The 21,277-nt window shown below is 36.2% G+C and overlaps 1 protein-coding gene across 1 annotated transcript in view; it reads right to left on the bottom strand.

Moving 5' to 3' along the window:
* LOC308652787 (cohesin subunit SA-1-like) overlaps positions 1-21,277 on the bottom strand; it is a gene marked incomplete at its 3' end in the record, with an annotated part of 125,252 nt that overhangs the window by 22,617 nt on the left and 81,358 nt on the right. The window contains exon 7 of the mRNA XM_081300831.1: positions 8,776-8,899. Within this exon, the coding sequence (XP_081156957.1) occupies positions 8,776-8,899 (124 nt within the window). The remainder of the gene's footprint in view (positions 1-8,775; positions 8,900-21,277) is intronic.

Here is a 21,277-nt window from a genome sequence, read left to right as displayed (position 1 = left end):
AAAATACTGAAGTCTTTATGAAGAATAAAATAATTTCAGTTTAATCATTTAAAAATACATTGAAAATCCCTTAGTTTCTTGTGAATATAACTGTGTCAAACATTTATCAACTCTGACCATATAATGAGTATCTCTCATATTATTCGGTGATACTTAGAATTTTTAACTTATGATCATAATTAGAGAAGGGAATGCTCATTTGTTCTATATGTAATTATAGAATAATCCTGTGGCAAAACTTAGTTTCATATTAAAGTTATCATTTATTCATGCAACAAGTATTTACTGGATGCCTTTTACATTCCAAGGAGACTAGTAAAGAAACAGATAAACAGCAGAATGTTTAAAACACTGGGAAAATGACACAGTGTAGAGTCCTGGGGGTGCGAGTTACTAGAAGAATATCTTTAATATAAAGTCACTAATTAAGAGTAAAGGTTGTTGGCAATCACAGTGTAAACAGAATGTGTATGGCATCATCTAGAAATTTAGTCAACACTCTCAAAGGATTCAAGAGATTAATTTTTTTTTTTGGTACGGGGGATTGAACGCTCAACCACTGAGCCACATCCCACATCTCTCAATCAGGGACTACATATACAAAAGCAAGGCAATAAGCAACTCAATGAGACCTTGTTGCTAAATAAAATACAAATTAGGGCTGGGGAAGTGGTTCAGTGGTTGAGTGCTTCTCAGTTCAATGCCAGTTGAAAAACAAAACAAAACAAAACAAAACAAAACAAAACAAAACAAAACAAAATCCCAAAAGCACACGCACGCGCGCGCGCGCGCACACACACATCTAAGTACAGGGATATGCTGGTAAAAGATTTAGTAACTCATTCTGGGGAACAGGGCCCACTTTGTTACACATGCAAAGATCCATAACATAAATACACCTTCCATAGATGATACTGAACTACCAATGAACTATCATTGAACTCATTCATGGAGAAGTGTGTATAATCACCCTCTTGCAAGCTAATTCAACTACTTATAGCACAGCAGTGAATGAAGTGATATTATCTGTTAAGGTTAGTTATAGCATGTAGGAGAAATCTGAAGTGTTTATACCAGGTGCAATTAACACTCCACCCAAACTCCCTTTACTTGTTAATTCTTCAGCCTATGTCAACTGCTAATGGTTCCTATACACACCTTTCTCTGAAGAAACCACCATGGTTGAAAAGACCCACCTGGCACAGAAATTCCTAAGAGATTATGTTTCACCTTTCCTCTCCTATTCACTCCACTCCACTCTCACCTTTCCCAGACTAATGCCCATAACCAGAGTAGAAAGACATAATGGTAAAACAGCCTAACTGTCTTAACTCTGGCAGGACAAACTTTGAGATGTAATTTATTCTCTAGAGTTCGTTGTGAGATTGTGCAGAGTCCAGACTTATTCTGAAACCACCTGTTGGGCTGTTTCCTGCTTTATCATATTTTCAAATAGGATACTCCTGAGTACAAACCTAATCATGTGCTACAAAACAATGTTTTGCTCAATCAGGGACTACATATACAAAGGTGATCCCAGAAGATACAATGGAATTGAAAAATTCCTAGTATCTAGGGACACTGTAGTCATCATAACATCATGGCACAACTTATTACTCATGTGTTTGTGTTGATGCTGGTGTAAACAAACCTACTATGCATATACAATTATGCACAGTATATAATATTTGACAATAATAGTAAATGACTTACTAGCTTATGCATCTGCTATATGTTTTATCATTATTTTAGTATATATATCTGCTTATAGGCAAAAAGTTTATTATAAAATAATATACTATGTTTAGCTCACAGCAGCTTTACAAAATCTTGTGATTAGTCACATGCAGTTATTGTGTTTATTCACTGAAAAAATGGCCAGGTGACACATCTTTCAGAACATATCCCCATTGTTAAGACACACAACTATACTGTTAGCACAATAATTCCTCAGGTTTGGCTTCTAGGGAATGTGACCTAACTTTTTTGATGAGATTCTGAGGTTGGATTACTTGAAGACTGGATTGTTATGAGGAAGAATCCAACGGTGATAAGTACTGACAATTCCTGACACAGAACAGTATTGTATTTTGCCAGGGTTTTTACCTGTGGGTGAAAAAGAATGTGCACTATTAACTTGTACACCATTCTGACATTTGAGGAAGCAGGGTGAATAACAGTTAACTATAAGGACTGTGGAACTAAGTATTTGCTGCTATATTGTACTATGATCCTAAAGAGAAAAAATAATAAGATCAGGCCATTAAATTGCCAGTTCAAGGATAGTGCTGCCATTTTTTTTGAAATTTAATCAATTTTCCTATGACAAAATCAGAACTACGATAGGAAAGAAGTGGGGTCTAAAAAATATCTGGGTGGATGTAGGTGAGGACCTTTAATTCCTAGTTTCTTCTGAATTTGTGACCCTAAAAATGACTCATACCCCTTGGTAGAGGAGGCATGATTCCTCCCTATTCATCCCTTTATTGAAAGACTGTGGAAGTTTAAATTTTGGCAGGTATCTTAAGGACAATGCTAGCAGCCCTCATCATGATCTACAGAAATTTCCACTTAGGTTAAGGTTAAATCTCTTCATAGATAAGATCACAAAATAGCAGATAAGGCAGTATCACCTAATCATTCAATGCAAGAGGAACATACTATGTATGGTTTGGATATAGTTTCTTTCCCAAAACTTCATTTGCTAGGAGTTTGGTCCCCAGTTTCCCACGTAATGGTATTAAAAGGTGGTAAAACAGGTAAGAAGTGGAGACTAGTGGGAGGTTAAGTGAATAGGGTCCACCCTTGTGAAGGCACTAATGCTGGTCTGGTAGGAGTGGATTAGTTCCTAAGAGGCTGGGTTGTAATAGAGAGCCTGGCTCCTCCCTGTCCTTTTTCTTTTACCTTGCAAACTCTCTCACACCCACTTCTACTATGCGATCATTTGCCATGGTGTAACAAGAAGGTCCTCACCAGGGGCTGACTAGATGGTGCTGCTTGATCTTGGACTTTGAGCCCCCCATATATGTGCTAAATAAACCCACTTTTAAAAATAAACTACCCAGAATCGAGTATGGTTATAGCAACAAAAAATGAACTGGGACAGAGCAAAGTATTGTAAAGAGTAGCAAGGTTCAAGCGTAACAATTGGGGATTTACAGAACTGGCTCAAAGGATATGGTCTTCCGGGAGGGAAGATAAGTGGAAAGTCAATGATGAAAGTATTATATAACATAAATAATGAAAAAAGATCAACAATGGATGAGTAAAAGGCTGAAGATAGTTGTCTCAATGTACAGTCACAACCTCAGATGTAAGATAGCATGACTGACTTTTCCCTAACCATAGACTTGACATCAATGCCAAGAAAAATGAAATTAATACATCCAAGTTCACACAGTAAAAATTATAAGCTGGGCATGTGGTGCATGTCAGTAATCCCAGTGACCTGGGAGGCTGAGCAGGAGGACCACAGGTTCAAGGCCAGCCTCAGCAATTTAGCAAGGCCCTAAAAAACTTAACGAGACCTTGTCTCCAAAAATAAAAAGGGTAAGGGATTATAGTTCAGTGATAAAGCACTCCTGTGTTCATTCTCCAATATCCTCTCCAAAAACCCCACAGATTAAAAAATAAAATAAAATCTTCAAATATGAATGCTGTTTAACACAGCACCTAGTGCATATTAGCTGCTCAACAATTCTTTTGATACCATTACCTATGGATATAGATATAGTAAGGACATGAATTGAGTTTCATTTTCACCTGTCCAGCAAAATTCCCAAGCAACCATCTCTCCTCCCAAGTCTCGTTTCTTCACCTATAATGTGTCCTTCCTATACCACAGGACCTTAAAAATTAAATAAGGTAAGGTGGTATTCATGAAAGCACTTCAGAAAACTGGAAAACAACCTGTTGCTGGAATGAAAATTCCCAATTGCTTTTTTTCTAAGTGCTCTACTATGCTCTGCAGTTATTTCTATTATAGTACACTTAATGCTTCATTGTTTTCCCATTACAAGAAAATTTTATTCAAATATAAATGCTGTTTAACACAGCATCTAATGCTTATTAACTGCTCAATAAATATTTTTTAATAACTACATAAATAAGAAAATAAAAGCATCAAGGATAAAATTATTTGTTAGAGGAGAGAATTGGGTATTAACAGAGATTCTTTATTCAAAGAGATTCTTTTTTAACATTTGTGCAAAATACTTCTGTAAGAAACATCAAGTGGTATAACAATATTGCATAAATAACGGTAAACGTGGGTTCGTAATGAGTTATATCTTTAAGGGACAATAATTTATGCTCCCAGGAGAATATTTAAATGGAAATACTGTGAAAGAGTTAAGAAGAACTAAATTCAAGTGGACTGTCCAAAAAGGTATGTGTTAGTATGTGGCAGGAGTACAGGGGTAGAGAGAAGATTCCCTTGAGAGGGACAGTTTTGGCAACTTTATGAGAAACAGGATTCAGGATGAGTCAAAACAAAGAGAAAAAATGAGGTGGGTTAAAGAAATATAGATTGTTAAACACTACAAAGATTCTGATATGGGGATTAGCATATACTAAAAGGTATAAAAATAAATGTACACATAGGTGCTATGGTTTGGGCATAGTTTTTTCCTGCTGAAAACTCAGGTGGAAGCTTGGTCTCTAATGTGAGAGTTTGAAAGGTGGTGAGAAGGTCTGCCTTTATAAGTGGATGAATGTTTCTCTGGCAGAAATGGGTTAGCTATTGTGGGAATTCTACTTGCTTTCCCTCTTCTTTACAAACCAACTGCTGTGAAGCCCTTACCAGAAGCCATGCAGATGCCAAGGTCATGCTCTTAGGCTTCTTAAACTGTGAGTCAAAATACCCCTTTCTTTTTAAATTATCCTGACTCATATGTAGTAACTGAAAATGGAGTAACAGGCATAGTAAAAGCAAAAGTAGTACAGAACAATACAGATAAACTATAAGAGCAAGGCAATTAGAATTATGAGCCTAAATCCTCAAAGATTTTAAGATATTTAAGTCTAAAATACATAAATTATTAATGCAATTTCAAAATTAGGCAAATTAGGCACATTCTGCGTCACCATGAAGGGCAGAAATAAAATGGCTAGGTAGAGAACCTACAGAAACAACTACTTTAATTGTTAGAGATTTTCTTTCTGTTGACCAACTTACAGCATAAAACTTACAAGTTTAAAAAGTTTGTTTTATTCAGGAGAACAGATGAGGTTATAACCTCCAAAGTTCTAAAATCAAGACAAAGATTTCATCAGCTCATTTGGAAGAAGCATAAGATGAATCTGAAGACAGAAGCTACAGGTAAAAGAGGGTGCAGTTTCAATCAGATGAACGAAACAGGAAGACAATGACTGTCATTCTCAGAAAAAAAGACGCAAAGAGATTAGAGTGGGAATGATAAAAGAAAAATGTAGAGGGGATCACTTAATACTTGCAATCTTTAAAAAATAAAATAATTGAGGCTGATACAGATTTAGGAAATCATTTCACTGAATATTCATATGTTTTTATCAACAATGTACAAGGGAAATCAACCTCCCCTCCTTCACCTAGACAATGGATTTCTATAAAAGCAGTTTAATAATTTTTTAACTGATGGTAAGAGGCCAGCTGCGACGGTGCACACCTGTAATCCCAGCAGCTAGGGAGGCTGATGCAGCAGGATTGTGAGTTCAAAGCTAGCCTCAGCAACAGTGAGGTGAAACTCACTACTGCTATTGTATTTTGTCTCTAAATACAAAAAAGGGCTGAGGATGTGGCTCAGTGGCTGAGTGACCCTGAGTTCACTTCCTGGTACAAAAATAAAAACAAAACAAAACAAAAAAAAACTGATGGTAAGAAACACCAAAAATTTGGTTTCCCAAGACTTTGTGGTCATACATTAAGTTCTTTTAAAACTGATAACCGTCACATAAATTCAGAAGAATACTCTACTGCGGGAACAGGGGAAAGAACTGGGATGGTAGTGGTGGGGAATAAAAGCGCAAAACTTTAATCCAATCCTACAAAAGAGACTGTCTTGTTGAATATAGGAGTGTGTGTATGTATGATGAGTGTGCACTATATAATACTACATTCTCGTAGTGAAGTAAAATCTAGTTGGATTAACTTGAGGTGGACTTAGATGCAAAGGTTCCAATTCCACATAGGGAGTAAACACAAAACAAAACAAACAGAATCTAGCTTGGGATTTATTACTGCAAAGAAAAGGGTGTTAAAATAGTTACAGAAGATATATAGTCGGGAAAAAACTCACTACATACTAATTAGATTTCCCTTCAAATGATGAGCTGGGGACAGGGAGAGGTAAGAATCTCTTTTTATCATCAATTTAAAAAAGATAGGCATGGGAGGTGCATGATTGTAATCCCAGCTACCGCGGAGGCTAAAGCATGAGGATCACTAGTTCCAGGACAGCCTAGGCAACTTCCTGAGATATTGTCTCAAGATAAAAAATTAGATGGGACCAGAGTTGTGGCTCAGTGGTAGAGAGCTTGCCTAGCATGCATAAAGCACTGGGTTCATTCCCTAGCACCACATAAAAATAAACATATAAAATAAAGGTAATGTGTCCATCTACAACTAATATGTGTGTGTGTGTGTATATAATTAAAACAAATAAATAAATAATTAGAAAGGGCTAGGGATATAGTTTAATGGTGAAGTGCCCCTAGGTTCAATCCCAGTATAAATAAATAAATATCTAAGAATATAATTGAATTTTATTTTAAATATTTATTTTTTTAGTTGTAAATACAATACCTTTATTCCACTCGTTTATTTTTATGTGGTGCTGAGGATGAAACCCAGGGCCCCGCATGTGCTAGATGAGCTTTTTACCACTGAGCAACAACCCCAGCCCCTATAATTGCATTTTTTTTTTTAAAGAGAGAGGGAGAGAGGGAAAGAGAGAGAGAGAGAGAGAGAGAGAGAGAGAGAGAGAGAGAGAGAGAGAGAGAAATTCAATATTTATTTTTTTAGTTTTCGGTGGACACAACATCTTTGTTTGTATGTGGTGCTAAGGATTGAACCCGGGCTGCACGCACACCAGGCGAGCGTGCTACTGCTTGCGCCACATTCCCAGCCCCTTATAATTGCATTTTAAAAAATAAAATGGCTTCTGGGCTGGGGTTGTAGCTCATTGGTAGAGCACTTGCCTAGCATGTGTGAGGTAATGGGTTTGATCCTCAGCACCACATAAAAATAAATAAAGGTATATATAAAAAAGGCTTCTGATAGCTATTACGCTAACACAATGATTTAAATTGTTATAAAATTTCTATGCTGCTGCTTGGCACAGTGGTGCATGCTCACAATCCCAGCTACTTGAGAGGCTAAGGCAGGAGGATCTCAAATTCAAGGTCAGACTGGATGTCTTAAAGAGAGCCTATCTCAAAGTAAAAAAAAAAAAAAAAAAAAAAGAGGATAAGTTAGTAGTAGAGCAACTGCCTACCATGGGTATTGCCCTAGGTAAACAATATCCAGTATTGGGGGGTGGGGTGGAGGGATAGGGGTGGATCTTCATGTTTATGAATACCTGGCAGTTTGAGCTATAGAATGTCAGGGGTTTTTTGTTGTTGTTGTTGTTGTTGTTGTTTGTTTTTTAAATAAAAATTTCCATAGTTTTTTCTTCTTACCCTTGGTTATTTTGAGGATTACTTATTCAGGACTTGATGATATAGGATTCATGTCAAAGTCAGACCCTTTCTAAGAGATTAGAAGTAGAAACACATTTTTAGATCGAGTATTCTAGATTTCAACAAATCTATTTAACTCTTTTAAAACACTCTACTGTGATAAAACCCTGGAGAATTCAAAACATGAATGTTACTTAGTTTTTAGCCAGGGGCAGTGATACACATTTTTATTCCCAGCAACCTGTGAGGCTGAGGCAGGAGGATCACAATTTTTTTTTTTTTAAATTCCTTCCTTCATTCATTTATTTTTGGTGTGGTGCTGGGGATTGAACCCAGGGCCTTATGCATGCTAGACAAGCACTCTACCAACTGAGCTATACCACCAGCCCTTATTTATTTATTTTTATGTGGTGCTGAGGATCGAACCCAGCGCCTCGCACATGCTAGGCGAGCAGTGTACCGCTGAGCCACAACCCAAGCCCCAGAGGATCGCAAATTTAAATCAAGCCTCTGCAACTTAGTGATACCCTGTCTCAAAATAAAAAAAAGGGAATAGAGATGTGGCTCAGAAGTTAAGCACCCTGGGTTCCATTCCTGGTACAAGGAAAAAAATAATAATATTTAGTTTTTACATATTAAAAGAGAAAAGAAATTTTTTTATTCCAGTAAGAAAAAGAGCTAATTATCTTCTTGGGATATGATATGCATTCTCTTGTAAATTCAGATATAACAGGTCATTTTGATTTAAGATAGCATTGCACCTAAATATGACAAACTCTTTTATATAAGGGCCAATGACTCGAAGTTAAATCATGGTCTTCAAATAAACAGTTACTATGTTGAATCATTTTAAATTTAATATTACTACAACTATTTAAAATTTTTTTTTTATTTTTTAGTTGTAGTTGGACACAATACCTTTATTTTATTTATTTATTTTTATGTGGTGTTGAGGATCGAACCCAGGGCCTCACCCGTGCTAGGCAAAAGCTCTACCGCTAAGCCACAACCCCAGCCCCATTACTACAACTTTTAAAAAATCAACTATTGCAATTTTGATTCCTAGCATGCTAGTACTGATACGAGCATCTATTCTAAAGCTTAGAAGATATTACTTACTCTGTCATGAAGAGTCCAGCCAACGTATTTCAGGTAACTGTCATTTAGAAAGGCATCACTATACATTTTCATCCATACTCCAATCTCTTCAATACAAATAGCTCTAATCTCAGCAATAGCATCTCTAGAGCAGAAAAAAAAAAGAAATCTCTAATTAATATCCAAAGCTGAAATGTATTCTTAGTCACTTTCAACAAGCAGCAAATATAATTTCTAACACTGTATTTGTATCTGAGCTCTCAAAGCCCTCCAACTAAAATATCTTTTTTTTTTTAAATATAGTTTCTGTGAAATATGAAGACACCTTATTTTGGTCTAAGTGCTCTGTTTTCATTGGGATGGGTAATGACGTTTAGAACTTTCTGAGAACCTCACAATTATAAATATAGAGCCAACAAACATGTTAAATCTCCTAAGAAAACCAAAGTGTCAACATCCAAGTACAGAATAATGTATAGGTCAAAAAGTGTTTCTCTAAAGAATTGTTAATCTTTATAACCTACCACATGTCTAACGAACTAAAAGAAAATTTTTATGACCAAGAAATAAATTAGTTATATATCAATGGGAAAATGATGTAAAAGCCAAAATTATTTAAAAATGTGCAACAGTCTACAAAATCTAAATCATGAAGTAATTTATTGTAAATTAAAATATACATTGTATAATTATCCTACACATGTGTAGAATGAAGTTTATCTCTTCCTTCAAATCATGGGTCTTTCATCTTTTATTTATTTATTTATTTTTGATGGTGCTGGGGATTGAACCCAGGGCCTTAAATGTGAGTTAAGCACTCTACTAAATGAGCTATATCCTCAGCTCTGGTCTTTCATCTTTAGTTAATTTGTTTTTTAGGCTGAGGAATTGGGAATAATAATCTACTTTTGTTAAAATGAGACCAATCTTGGTGAATATATTATGAAGTCGTAGAAGAACAACTCCAAATGTCAGGATTTTGGCTCACTGCCCAGATGGCTCTTCACCTCACTGTAAGCACTTAATATAATACTTCTGGGATGACGTTCCTACTTCAAGATCTATGAATCATGAACAAATACAATGCTAACACTTTTACTTCACTGTTCGCCAGGTGATAGCTCTAGCTTTTAAAAAAAAAATATTGAGGATAATATGGTGAATCCTAATTTTCTTCTGTAAATCAATCTTCAAGGTTTCTAATTTACCACATACAAATAATCATAAAATAATTTAATTATCTAATTTATACAAGGTAATAATCTGTCATTTTAATGGAAAATTAAGCACACTTTTTTCTCTTTTGTAATTAAATGAATGGTAGAATTCTAATATTTCATTCCTCGCTCATATAAATCCCAGTTCCTTCTAGAGCATTCTCTTGCCTCAGAATAAAAATGCGGGAAAATTTCTCTTCCCAAACCATACTACTATTCTCAAATTTTAGTGTCCCTACACTTTTTTGTATTTGTAGATGGACAGTATGCCTTTATTTAATTAATTAATTAATTAATTTTTTTAAATGGATTTTTTAAATATTTATTTTTTTAGGTGTAGATGGATATAACACAAAGCCTCTATTATGTGGTGCTGAGGATCGAACCGGGGTCCCACTCGTGCTAGGTGAGCGTTCTACCGCTGAGCCACAATCCCAGCCCTATTTTATTTATTTTTATGTGGTACTAAGGATCCAATCCAGTGTCACATACATGCCAGGCAAGAGCTCTGCCACTGGGTTATAGCCCCAGCCCCAGTTTCTCTACACTTTTGATAATATCTATTTCTCATGGAGAGGTTCTGTAGCATAGTGGATAAACAGCACAGGTTCTGGAGCAAAACATTCTGAGTTCAAATCCTGATTCTGCTATTTACTAGTTGTGTGACCTTAGACAAGTTACTTTCTTAGGTTTCCTTACCTATAAAACCTCTTTCTTAGGTATTCTTAAAAAATATTATGAAATAGTGATAATAATAAAACCTAACAGAGTGTTATTAAAGAATGAAATCATAAGTAAAATACTCCTAATAAACTTTCTATAAATGTAAGCCATTATAATCTCTCAAATATCTAAGTCTTATCCATCTAGACTCCAGAAGACAATGCAGTCATGGAGTCATTGTTAATAAAAGCAAAAACTTGGAAACAACCTAAATTAAAATGCTCAAGGCTTGACTGCCAGTCTGAGACACTATTGTGAAGTGGGGAATTTTTAAGATGTGGGGTCTAGTGGAAGGTCATAGGGAACATGCTCTTGAAGGGAATATTGGGACCCTGGGCCCTTCCTCACTTTTTTTGATACTTGGCTGCCATGAGGTGAGCAGTTTCTTCTACCATGTGGCTCCCGATAATTAAGTACTACCTCACCACAGGTCCAAAGGCAACAGGGTCAAGTGATCATAGACAGAAACCTCTGAAACTGTAAGCCAAAATAAACCTTTCCTCCTTTTAAATTGTTTATCTCAGATATTTGTCACAGTGATGGGAATCTGACTAAGATAATATTACTATAAGACAGTAAATATTCTCTCTTGAAACAACTATATACCCACTGAAGGACATGGTCAACAACATCTGTAAGACAATGAGTTTATAATTATTAGTTAAATTAACAGGTGAATGAGAATGTACATCTTCAACTTTATTAGATATTTAAAAATTTCTCTGTAAATCAGTGCTTCATACACTTGATTGTATTTTCCTCTTTAATTTAGAATTTTGTCTCTGTGAGGTATAGGGTTATATACTTTATTTTCTACAGGGCTATTCAAATAAAAACAAATGATAACAAAGGAAAAAAAAACTCCCCAAAGAAAACAAAACAGGGACTGGGGTTGTGGCTCAGCGGTAGAGCACACACCTAGTGCGTGTGAGGTGCTGGGTTGGATCCTCAGCACCACACTTACCTCCTACGAACTAGGTAAGTGCTCTGCTGCTGAGCTATAGTCCCTGACCAGAGTTATTTTAAACATACTAAAAATGTAATAGGTTTACAACTATGTTTGTATCTCAGTAGTAGAGCACTTGCCTAGCATATACAATGCCCTGGGTTCAAACCCCAGGCACAGCAAAAGAAAAATAAAAGTAATAGGTCAAATAAATTAAGGCTAGTTTTCCTCTCATTTTTGTTGCATTATTGATTAGTAAAAATAATGACAAAAAAGAGAAAGTCATTGTACCATTTCTCCTACAGAAAACTTGGTGGTTATTTACTACCATGCATTAGTCCTCAGAATTTTGCAATAAAGAGAACTTTGGGTATAAATAAGACTAAAAATACATTGTCAAAGACACATTACCACCAGGTGTGGTGGTGCATGCTTGTAATCCCAGCAGCTTGGGAGGCTGAGAAAGGAGGATCCCAAGTTCAAAGCCAGCCTCAGCAAAAGCAAGGCGCTAAGCAACTCAGTAAGACCTTGTCACTAAATAAAATACAAGATATGGTTGAGGATGTGGCTCAGTGGTTGAATGGCCCTGAATTCAATTCCTGGTTATCGCCCCCCCGCCCCCCGGCCCCAAGACATATTGCCGCCTTTAAAAGAAAGATATCTTCTATATTTTAACTATCAAACAGACCTATAGGTTAGGTCAAACATGAACTATAAATGAGATTGAAGTAATAGAGTGACACTTTGCTCAGAATAAACTATTTGCTTCCAAAGCAAATATTAAAGTAGGTGATAAAAACATTTGTAAGACGATTAAAACAAATTAATCATCCAATCAGAAGATTCTAATTTTTTAAAGTAATTTTTAAAAATACTGGTTATATCACTAGTACTATTTCTCTACAATCTTCTTTTCAAATTCCCTTCTTAGGGACTGATGAAGGGCACAATGGCACACACACCCATATCACAAGTTCAAGGTCAGCCTCAACAACTTAGCAAGACCCTGTCTCATAATAAAAAATAAAAAGAACTGGAAGTGTGTTTTGGTGGTAAAGCATCCCAGGACCAAAAAATAAAAAAAATAAAAATAAAAAAGGACTGATGAAATCAAAAGCATCTTTCTATATCTTGTATCCTTTTATAATGTGATTTTGGTTAAATTCCAAAGTATTATATTCCAATTAATTATCTCTTCAACATTCTAAAGGCCATCCTATTCATTAAATATAAATCTGTAAATAATTTTTTCATAGTATTTTAAATGGAGGTTTTTCACAACCACTTGTTCTTACTCTGAGCCACTTACTTGATGAAGCAAGTGGGTCATCTAGTCTGTACAATTCTCACACTGTAGATTAAATGATACCATGGAATTTCAGTCAGATTATTTTTCATATGTCTTATAAATTAATAATAGACTAGCATAATACAATTGAAATTCATCTTTTGACATTAGGGTTGGTGGGTGGGACACAAGGTGTTAAAGTGCCACCTCTCATAGCACCCACTATTTCAAGTATATAAATGCAGTAACATCATGCTTTTATCAATAAAGAAAACTGAATGATACTTCTGGAAAATTAATGGCTGATATCCATAGCATACTGTTCATATCTGGGAGGTAGATTATATTGTCAACTATACTGGCACTTGTTTTGAATGGCTGAATTTTTTATATATCAATAGTAAGCTAAAACAGATCTAATACAAATTGATATAAGGTCTGATAAAATAAAATACAAATCAGTTAAAGTTAACACCATGAAATTAAAGAATTCTTGTTTATATGAGAATAATAGGCTGAAAGCTTTGGCAAGACTCAATAAAAATCAATCATTAAATAGTAAATGCTGTTTTATTTGGTGTTACAGATTCAGGGAAATCATAAAAAGACAGTGATCCCTGACCAGGGATAACACAAGGTAAGCCTTAAAATTGGACCACTTCTATACACGCCAGGCAGCATAGTAAGCAGGGAAACCTAAGCAGAGCTAGGACATAATAGAGTGGAGAAGGAGCTGGGACTTCAGCAAGGCCAAGGTGATTATACGATATAAGGTGCAGGATCAAAAGGGACAGCTAAACAGAAAGAGAAGGTTCTAAAAATCTGCAAAAGAACCCTATGGTCTCTTTAGCTGAGTAGTAGAGAGTATATATGTGAAGAAACCACCCTAGGATGGAGAAAGAATAGAAGGACCAGAAAAAATGAGCATGGGGGCAAAAACACATGGGTAGAAAGTTTGTGTTCTGATAGGCCAGGGTGGGAACATCTTATAATTCACAGGAGACAGAATAGAGTACAAAATTTATTATCTAAATACTGGAGAGAAAATTAGCTTTAGACTAAATGCTCTTCCAGTCCACTTAACAAACCTTAAAAGTAGGTATGAAAAGATTAAACATAACTGTGTCCAAGAAAAAAAGTACACGTAATATTTGTAATAATATAAAACTATCCGAAACAGAAAGAAAAACCCAACATGTCAGGCATTCAATAAAAAATACAAGTCCTGAAAGGAAAGAGAAAAATGAAAAAAAGTACCTACATGTTCAAGAAGCTACAGAAAACCATAATATGTTAAGGAAAGACAATAAGAAAGAAAAGGAAGATCACAAACATAACAAAGAATACCATAACAGAACAGTGTAAAAACAACCAGTAGGAGAAACACCTAAAAGTAACCAAAGTAAAAAGAAATTAACTACAAAGGATGCAAGAAAAGAATGACAGGAGACTTCCTTTTAAAGGTGGCATTAAGGCAATACAGAAACAGTGAATCTATTACTTTAAAGAATAAAAACACAAAAAAAGAACTTCAAAATTTAACCTAGATTTCTATACCAAGAGGCAAAATATTCAGGCATGAAGGTAGGATAACAGAAGAATGAAAATTCTTCTTCACTCTTTGCAGGGGGCGTATACAAGGTGGAGGTTGTTGCCAGGTGTGGTGGCACACTCCTGTAATCCAAGTGATTCTGAAGACTGAGGCCAGAGGATCAAAAGTTCAAAGCCAGCTTTAGCAACTAAGCAAGACCCTTTTTCAAAATAAATATCAAAAAGAGCTTGGGGTCAGGGATGATGGGGTTGTGGCAAAGTGGAAGAGCGCTTGCCTTGCATGTGTGAGGCACTGGGTTCGATCCTTAGCACCACATAAAAATAAATAAAAATACTGTGTCCAATTACAAGTAAAAAAATATATATATATATTAAAAACAAACAAACAAACAAAAAAACCCAATACCATCCCCACTCCCAACTTTGGTCCTCTGGAAATCAGTTAAGAAAAAAAAAAGGCAAAAACATTTACTTATAAAAAGTTAGTGAACTTAGGATAAGAAGAATGGATGCCTATGGCATTCTGGCATTAAACTGATTTCTTCAAAAATCCTAAGATAGAGTAGATTGCCAAGGTTGAGCATGCCTATGAACACCATCAGCTTTGATGTTCAGGGAGCTGATTTGTTGGAATCCAAGTACTAAATACTCATAAGCACAGAAGAAGGCAACTTAAAAGAATACATTCTATAAGAAAATAAGTGGGGGGGGAAAGCTAAAGCTCTGTGCTCCCCCCCACCAGTAGAAAAACAAAAAACAAAACAGCAAAGTATGGCCCATAATCGGGATCTGAAACACTGTAGGACTCTGTGGGCCCACATGTCAAATACCAAGAATCTTCTCTTTTGATCATAATAAGGATTGATGAGACAGGTCTCAAGAAAGCTAGGCAAACATGCCTGTAATCCTAAAAGCTCAGGAGACCGAGACCCTAAGTAACACAGTGAGACCCTGTCTCACAATTAAAAAAAAATAAGTAAAAAGGGCTGGGGATAGAACTAAGTAGTAAAGTGAACCCTGTGTTCAATCCCCAGTACCAAAAGCAGAATGCTAGGTAAGCACTCTACCACTAAGCTAATATGCCCAGCCTTACTAAAGACAATTTAAAGTGGCTCTAACAAATATAAGCAAAGAATTAAAGGAAAGCATATCTGAAGAATTAAATGAAACATTATGAAAATAAATTAACAATAAAGCATGAAAAAAGAAATGCATCAAAAATATACAACTGCAAAGGAGAAGGATACCCATTCTTTCATCACATTTGCAACATAGTACTAGAAATCCTAGCCAGAGCAATTAGGTAAGAAAAAGAAATAAAGGGCATACAAAGTGGAAAGTCATCATCAAATTGTCACTGTTTGCAAATGACCTGATCTTATATATTTAAAAAACAAAAACAAAAAACACCCAGACTCTCTGCCAGAAAACAATTACAAGTAGTAAATTAACTCATCAAGTTGAAGGACACAAAATCAACCTTAAACACACACACACACACACACACACACACACACACACACACACACCCTTCAGCAGCACTGTTATACATCAACAGCATCAAAATTACCTGAAATAAGAATCAAGACAGCAATCCATACACCAAAGTACAAATGACATTTTTCACAGAACTAAAAAAAAAACCCAATACTAAAATTTATATGGGTTCACAAAATACCTCCAATAGCCAAAGCAACCTTGGGAAAAAAACAAAAATACAGGAGGCATTATACTACAAAACTGCTGGGCATGGTGACAGAGGCCTATAATCCCAGTGACTTAGGAGGTGAAGGCAGGAGGACTGCAAGTTCAAGGCCAGCCTCAGCAATATAGCAAGATCCTATCTCAAACTTTAAATAAACAAACAAACAATAAATAAAAGGGGATGGGGATGTGGCTCAGTGGTTACCTATGGCACTTGGGATCAATCCCCAGTACCCCTCTTCCCCCAAATACTACAAAGTAATGAAAACATCCTGGGATTGGCAAAAAAGAGACATATAGACCAATGGAACAAAACAGATTAGAAGTAAACACAAGCATATATAGCCAACTGACTTTTGAGAAAGATATGAAAAACACACATGGGAGAATGAATCGTGTTTTAAATAAATGATGCTGGGAAAATTGGGTATCCACATGCAGAAGAATAAATAGAGACCTCATTTCAAAAATCAACTGTACATGGACTAAAGATTTATGTAAGATCTGAAATTCTGAAACCACTAAAAGAAAACAGGAAAAATCCTTCAGGATACTGCTATGGCCAAGGATATATATATATTTTTTTTTTAAAGAGAGAGTGAGAGAGAGAGAGAGAGAGAGAGAGAGAGAGAGAGAGAGAGAGAGAGAGAGAGAGAGAGAGAATTTTTTAATATTTATTTTTTAGTTCTCGGCGGACACAACATCTTTGTTGGTATGTGGTGCTGAGGATCGAACCTGGGACGCACGCATGCCAGGCGAGCGCGCTACCGCTTGAGCCACATCCCCCGCCCCAAGCCAAGGATATTTTTAAGAAGAACACACACACACACACACACACACACACACACACACAAAGCAAAACAAAACAAAACAAAAAACAACAGAAATAGTATAGGAAACAAAAGCAAAAAAAAAAAGGTATCATATTAAACTACTAAATGTCTCTACAGCAAAAGAAGCAATAAAGAGTGAAGGTCTTAAAGAATGGGAACTTATACCTCTGAATAAGTTTAACACTGACCATGTTTTTGTGCCTGGTTTATTCCACTTAAAATGCCCTTGAGGCTTATCCATGTTTTCACAAATGATACAATTTCATCCTTTTTTTTTTTAAAGACTAAGTAGTATTCTGTTAGTATATACACACACCACATTTTCTCTATCCATTATTCTGTTAATGGACACTTGGGGATGGCTCCATATTTTGGATATTGTAAATATTGCTGCAATAAATGGGGGCATAGCTGTCTTCTTGACCCAGTGATTTCATTTCTGTTGGATATATAACCATTAGTATACTGGATTACTAAATTATATGGTACTTCTTTTTTTTTTAACTTTGGAGGAATCTGCCTAATTTTTTCCTTAGTGACTGTACTAATTTACATTCATAACAATAACATATGAATTCCCTTTTTTCCAAGTTCTCACAAGTTTGTTATCTTTTTGATAATAGCCATTCAAACTAGGGTGAGATGATACCTCACTGTGCTTTTGCTTTGTATTTCCTCGATGGCTATGGATATTAAGATCAGAAATAAGTACTTTTTCCCTGTGAATTACTGTACTGGAGAGTACAGCCAGTACAAAAGGAAAAAATAAAGGTGACGTCACCAAGATGATTGACAAACAAGAGATGCCAGACTTCTATCCACAGGAAGAGCCAAATGAAGAAAAAAGAATAGCTATTTCACTGGAATGTTTCTGTGGGGACATGGAAGAGACAAAAGGGATTATGAGGATACACGCACGATGGCCTTTTAAAGAAGGAAACTAAGCAATCAGCATATACTTTCTCACCCTGTCTTTTGAGATTGGCCTCTAACCAAGACACTCAGCATGGAAGTAAGAGGCTCCTAGCAGTCCCTATTCACTTCAGACGCCTGAATCATTTGCTGTTAGATAAGTCTTCAGTCTTCTAAGATCATGAGCACCGTTTGGGGAGCTACTGGGTTACCATACTACTGCACTATCCCCAGAAAAAGAGCCCAGCCCACACTATGCCCACTCTACCACAGGTTCCTGCTACAGAGTACCACTTTAAGACTCTGTCCACCTAGGAATCCGTATAGCAGCCAGGCAGTTTCTCCTAGCCAACTCAGCCTTCTGAACTAGCTGCCCAGTTTCATATGGCCCTGGGAAGCACCTAGGCAGCCTACCTTGAGGACATGGTCAACTGAGGTCCCTTTAAAACAGTCAGGAGGGCCTGCAGCCAGGCGACTCATTTTTAGAAGCTCAACCTGTTGATGAACTGGAAAGCAGGTTCCCTTGGTGACACACACAACCCTGGGAGGCAGGTGGGCAGACCAGCTTAGGCTTAAGGGGTCCTATGAAGTTACCAGTAAATTCCTCAGTGCTGAATGGATGTACTTCAGCCATCTGGGGTGGCCTGGCCCCCACTGCATTTACCTGGACCCACTGGTTCAATCCCAACCCCATGAGCCTTCAAGAAGTGACAGGTGCTATGCCTCTGCTACTGGTCCAGCCAAGCAAACATCAGATCACATATGTGGGAATCCTGGGTGGACTGGGTGATTCCAGGAGAAATCATATAGGCATAGAAAACATGTACCATAAAACAGAAGAAGCCACCTGAGGCCCAACAGTGCTGAACACAACCTAGAAACTGGCTACAGCTGAGCACACACAAGCACTATTCTAGGAATACATAAATTTCAGTCCCTACCAAAGTTGTCCCCTCTTCAGTAGCTGACAGAAGCATCCTGTACTGCCACAGCACAGTGCATGCCCTAAGAGCAGCCTGTTTATGCAACCCCAAAGCTGTCAATAGTAGACTCAAGCTCAATCATGCTTGTGTCCCAGCCACAGGCGTCTACTCTGCACCTTCTGCAGGTTACTCAGTGCCACTATGGATGGGACCCTGCACTACAGCCCAGGGTTGCCACACTCTGTGCATCTTGAAATCTACACAGGTAAGCTCAGTCCAGTTGACAGCTCTGGGTGCAGGAAACACTTTTATAGGCCGGCACATAAGACTGCAATCCCAACCAGGAAGAGACTAGATGCTAAACTACAGACAATTAGGGGTTCTTTCTCTCACCCTCCAGAAAGCCATAGGCACGCCCAGCATACCAAACAACAGAGGGAGCAGAATAGACTTGCATCAGAGGTGGGCTAGAGAGGTTATTACCTCTACATCCAGAGAAACTTACAGGCAAACTAGGAGGTGAGGGCATTTACTAAGCCTGCCAAAACCCAATGAAATTCAAATCCAGAAGGCCCAATAAGAAATCTCTCCATCTCAATTAGTTTAGTAAGAAATAATTTAAAAATAGTTTTTAATTTCACAGATATTATTTTTATATTGATTTGCTAGGTTTCTCCCTATTATTTAATATTGTATTCATTAACACAGTTATATATATAAATATATATTTAATGAATTAAATGGATTTACTCATTCCTCTTTCTCCTTGTTCACTTTATATTCTCTCCCTCTTTTTCTTTTTGTGTTTTCTACTCCTGTCTCTCCACTGCCATTTCCTTTCCCTCTTTCCTCATCATGACCCCACAGTTTAATAGCAATGTACTTTCTTTAATACCTAATTTCTTAACTTATGCTAGAAAATTACTCCACATTTCCACTTTTAGATAAAAGAGATTGAGAAGAACATGCTCAGAATATTTTTTGAAGGTTTATTAGTATATGGCTTTGTTCTGAATTGATCACAGCTGATTGTATCTCCTCTCAAAACAGTGTGAGGGACTGAATATAAAAATAATGTTGGGTGTGAGTTTTGACATAGATATATTCCCAACTCAGGGCACACAATTAAGAGAAACAGCTCACTAAAAAGTTCCTTACATAATACTGGAAGAGATAATCATCCTAGCAGATGTGAAAATATCAACCCAGAAATACAAAAAATGTGAGGAAACAAGGTAATAAGATAGTTTTCAAAATTCACACCTCTCCAATAACTAATTTCATAGACATTGAAGTCAAGAAAATGTCAGATGAAGAATTCAACAAGTTTTTGGACAGGGGTTGTAGCTCAGTGGTAGAGCGCTCCTCTAGCAAGTGTCAGGCACTGGATTTGATTCTGAGCACTGCATAAAAATAAGCAAATAAAATAAAGGTATTGTCCATCAACAACTAAAAATATTTTTTAAAAATTCAAAAATTGGTTAAAATGATCACTGAAGTAAAAGAACATCTATCAAATAAACTAAAGGAAGAAAGGTAGGCTATAAAAGAGCATTTCAATTAAAAGATACAGATTCATAAAAAGCACCAAACAGAAATCTTGGAAATAAAAATCTCAATCAAATAAAAAAGTCATTTGAAAGTCTTACTAATAGATTAGGTGATGTAGAAAACAAAGTTTTAGGCCTTGAAGAGAAAATATTAATGAGAATACTTTACATGAGCAGAGTATCTAAGAAATATGGGACATTAAAAGACCTAACAAGGCTCATAGAACAAGAGAGATACATGACACTGATATACCAAAAATACAGACCAAGTAAAGAATTTTTAAAAGCTACAAGACAGAAATGCCAAGGTCATCTATAAAGGAAAACCAGTCACAATGACAGCAAATCTCTCAGCAAAAACTTTAAAGGCCAGGAAGGCTTGGAACAAATTGTTTCAAGCCCTGAAAGAATATAATTATAAACCTAGATTGCTATTTCCAGTAATTATGTGACAGACCCTAAGAAGAAATAAAAAATTTATGTGATAAGCATAAACAAAAGGAAATCATGACCACTAAGCAAATACTATAGAAAAATAGAAAATTCTACACACAGAAGATGATAGAAGTTTTAATAAGGAGATCTCGGAAAGGAATAAATCTCATTAGAAGAGTATATTAGTCATCCACAGACTGAAAATGAAAAGATGGAAAATTATATTTAATGCAGATGGAGCCTGAAAGAAGCAGGGGTGGTAACTCTCACATCAGAAAGAAGCAAATTTTAATAAAAAAAAAAAAGTGGCTAAAAAGATCACTGGTAGAGAAAAAGGTCCAACAAGAAAAAATAAAGATTGAAAATATTATCCCCCAAATACCTATGCACTGAATGAGACAAAATAAACAATATTTGACAGTAAGACTCAGATAAATTCCA

This window comes from Spermophilus citellus (genome assembly GCF_964194105.1).
Source record: "Spermophilus citellus genome assembly, chromosome: 7".
Classification (NCBI taxonomy): domain Eukaryota; kingdom Metazoa; phylum Chordata; class Mammalia; order Rodentia; family Sciuridae; genus Spermophilus; species Spermophilus citellus.
The sequence above is the reverse complement of the archived record's forward strand: the minus strand, read 5'-3'. Positions and strand labels throughout refer to the sequence as shown.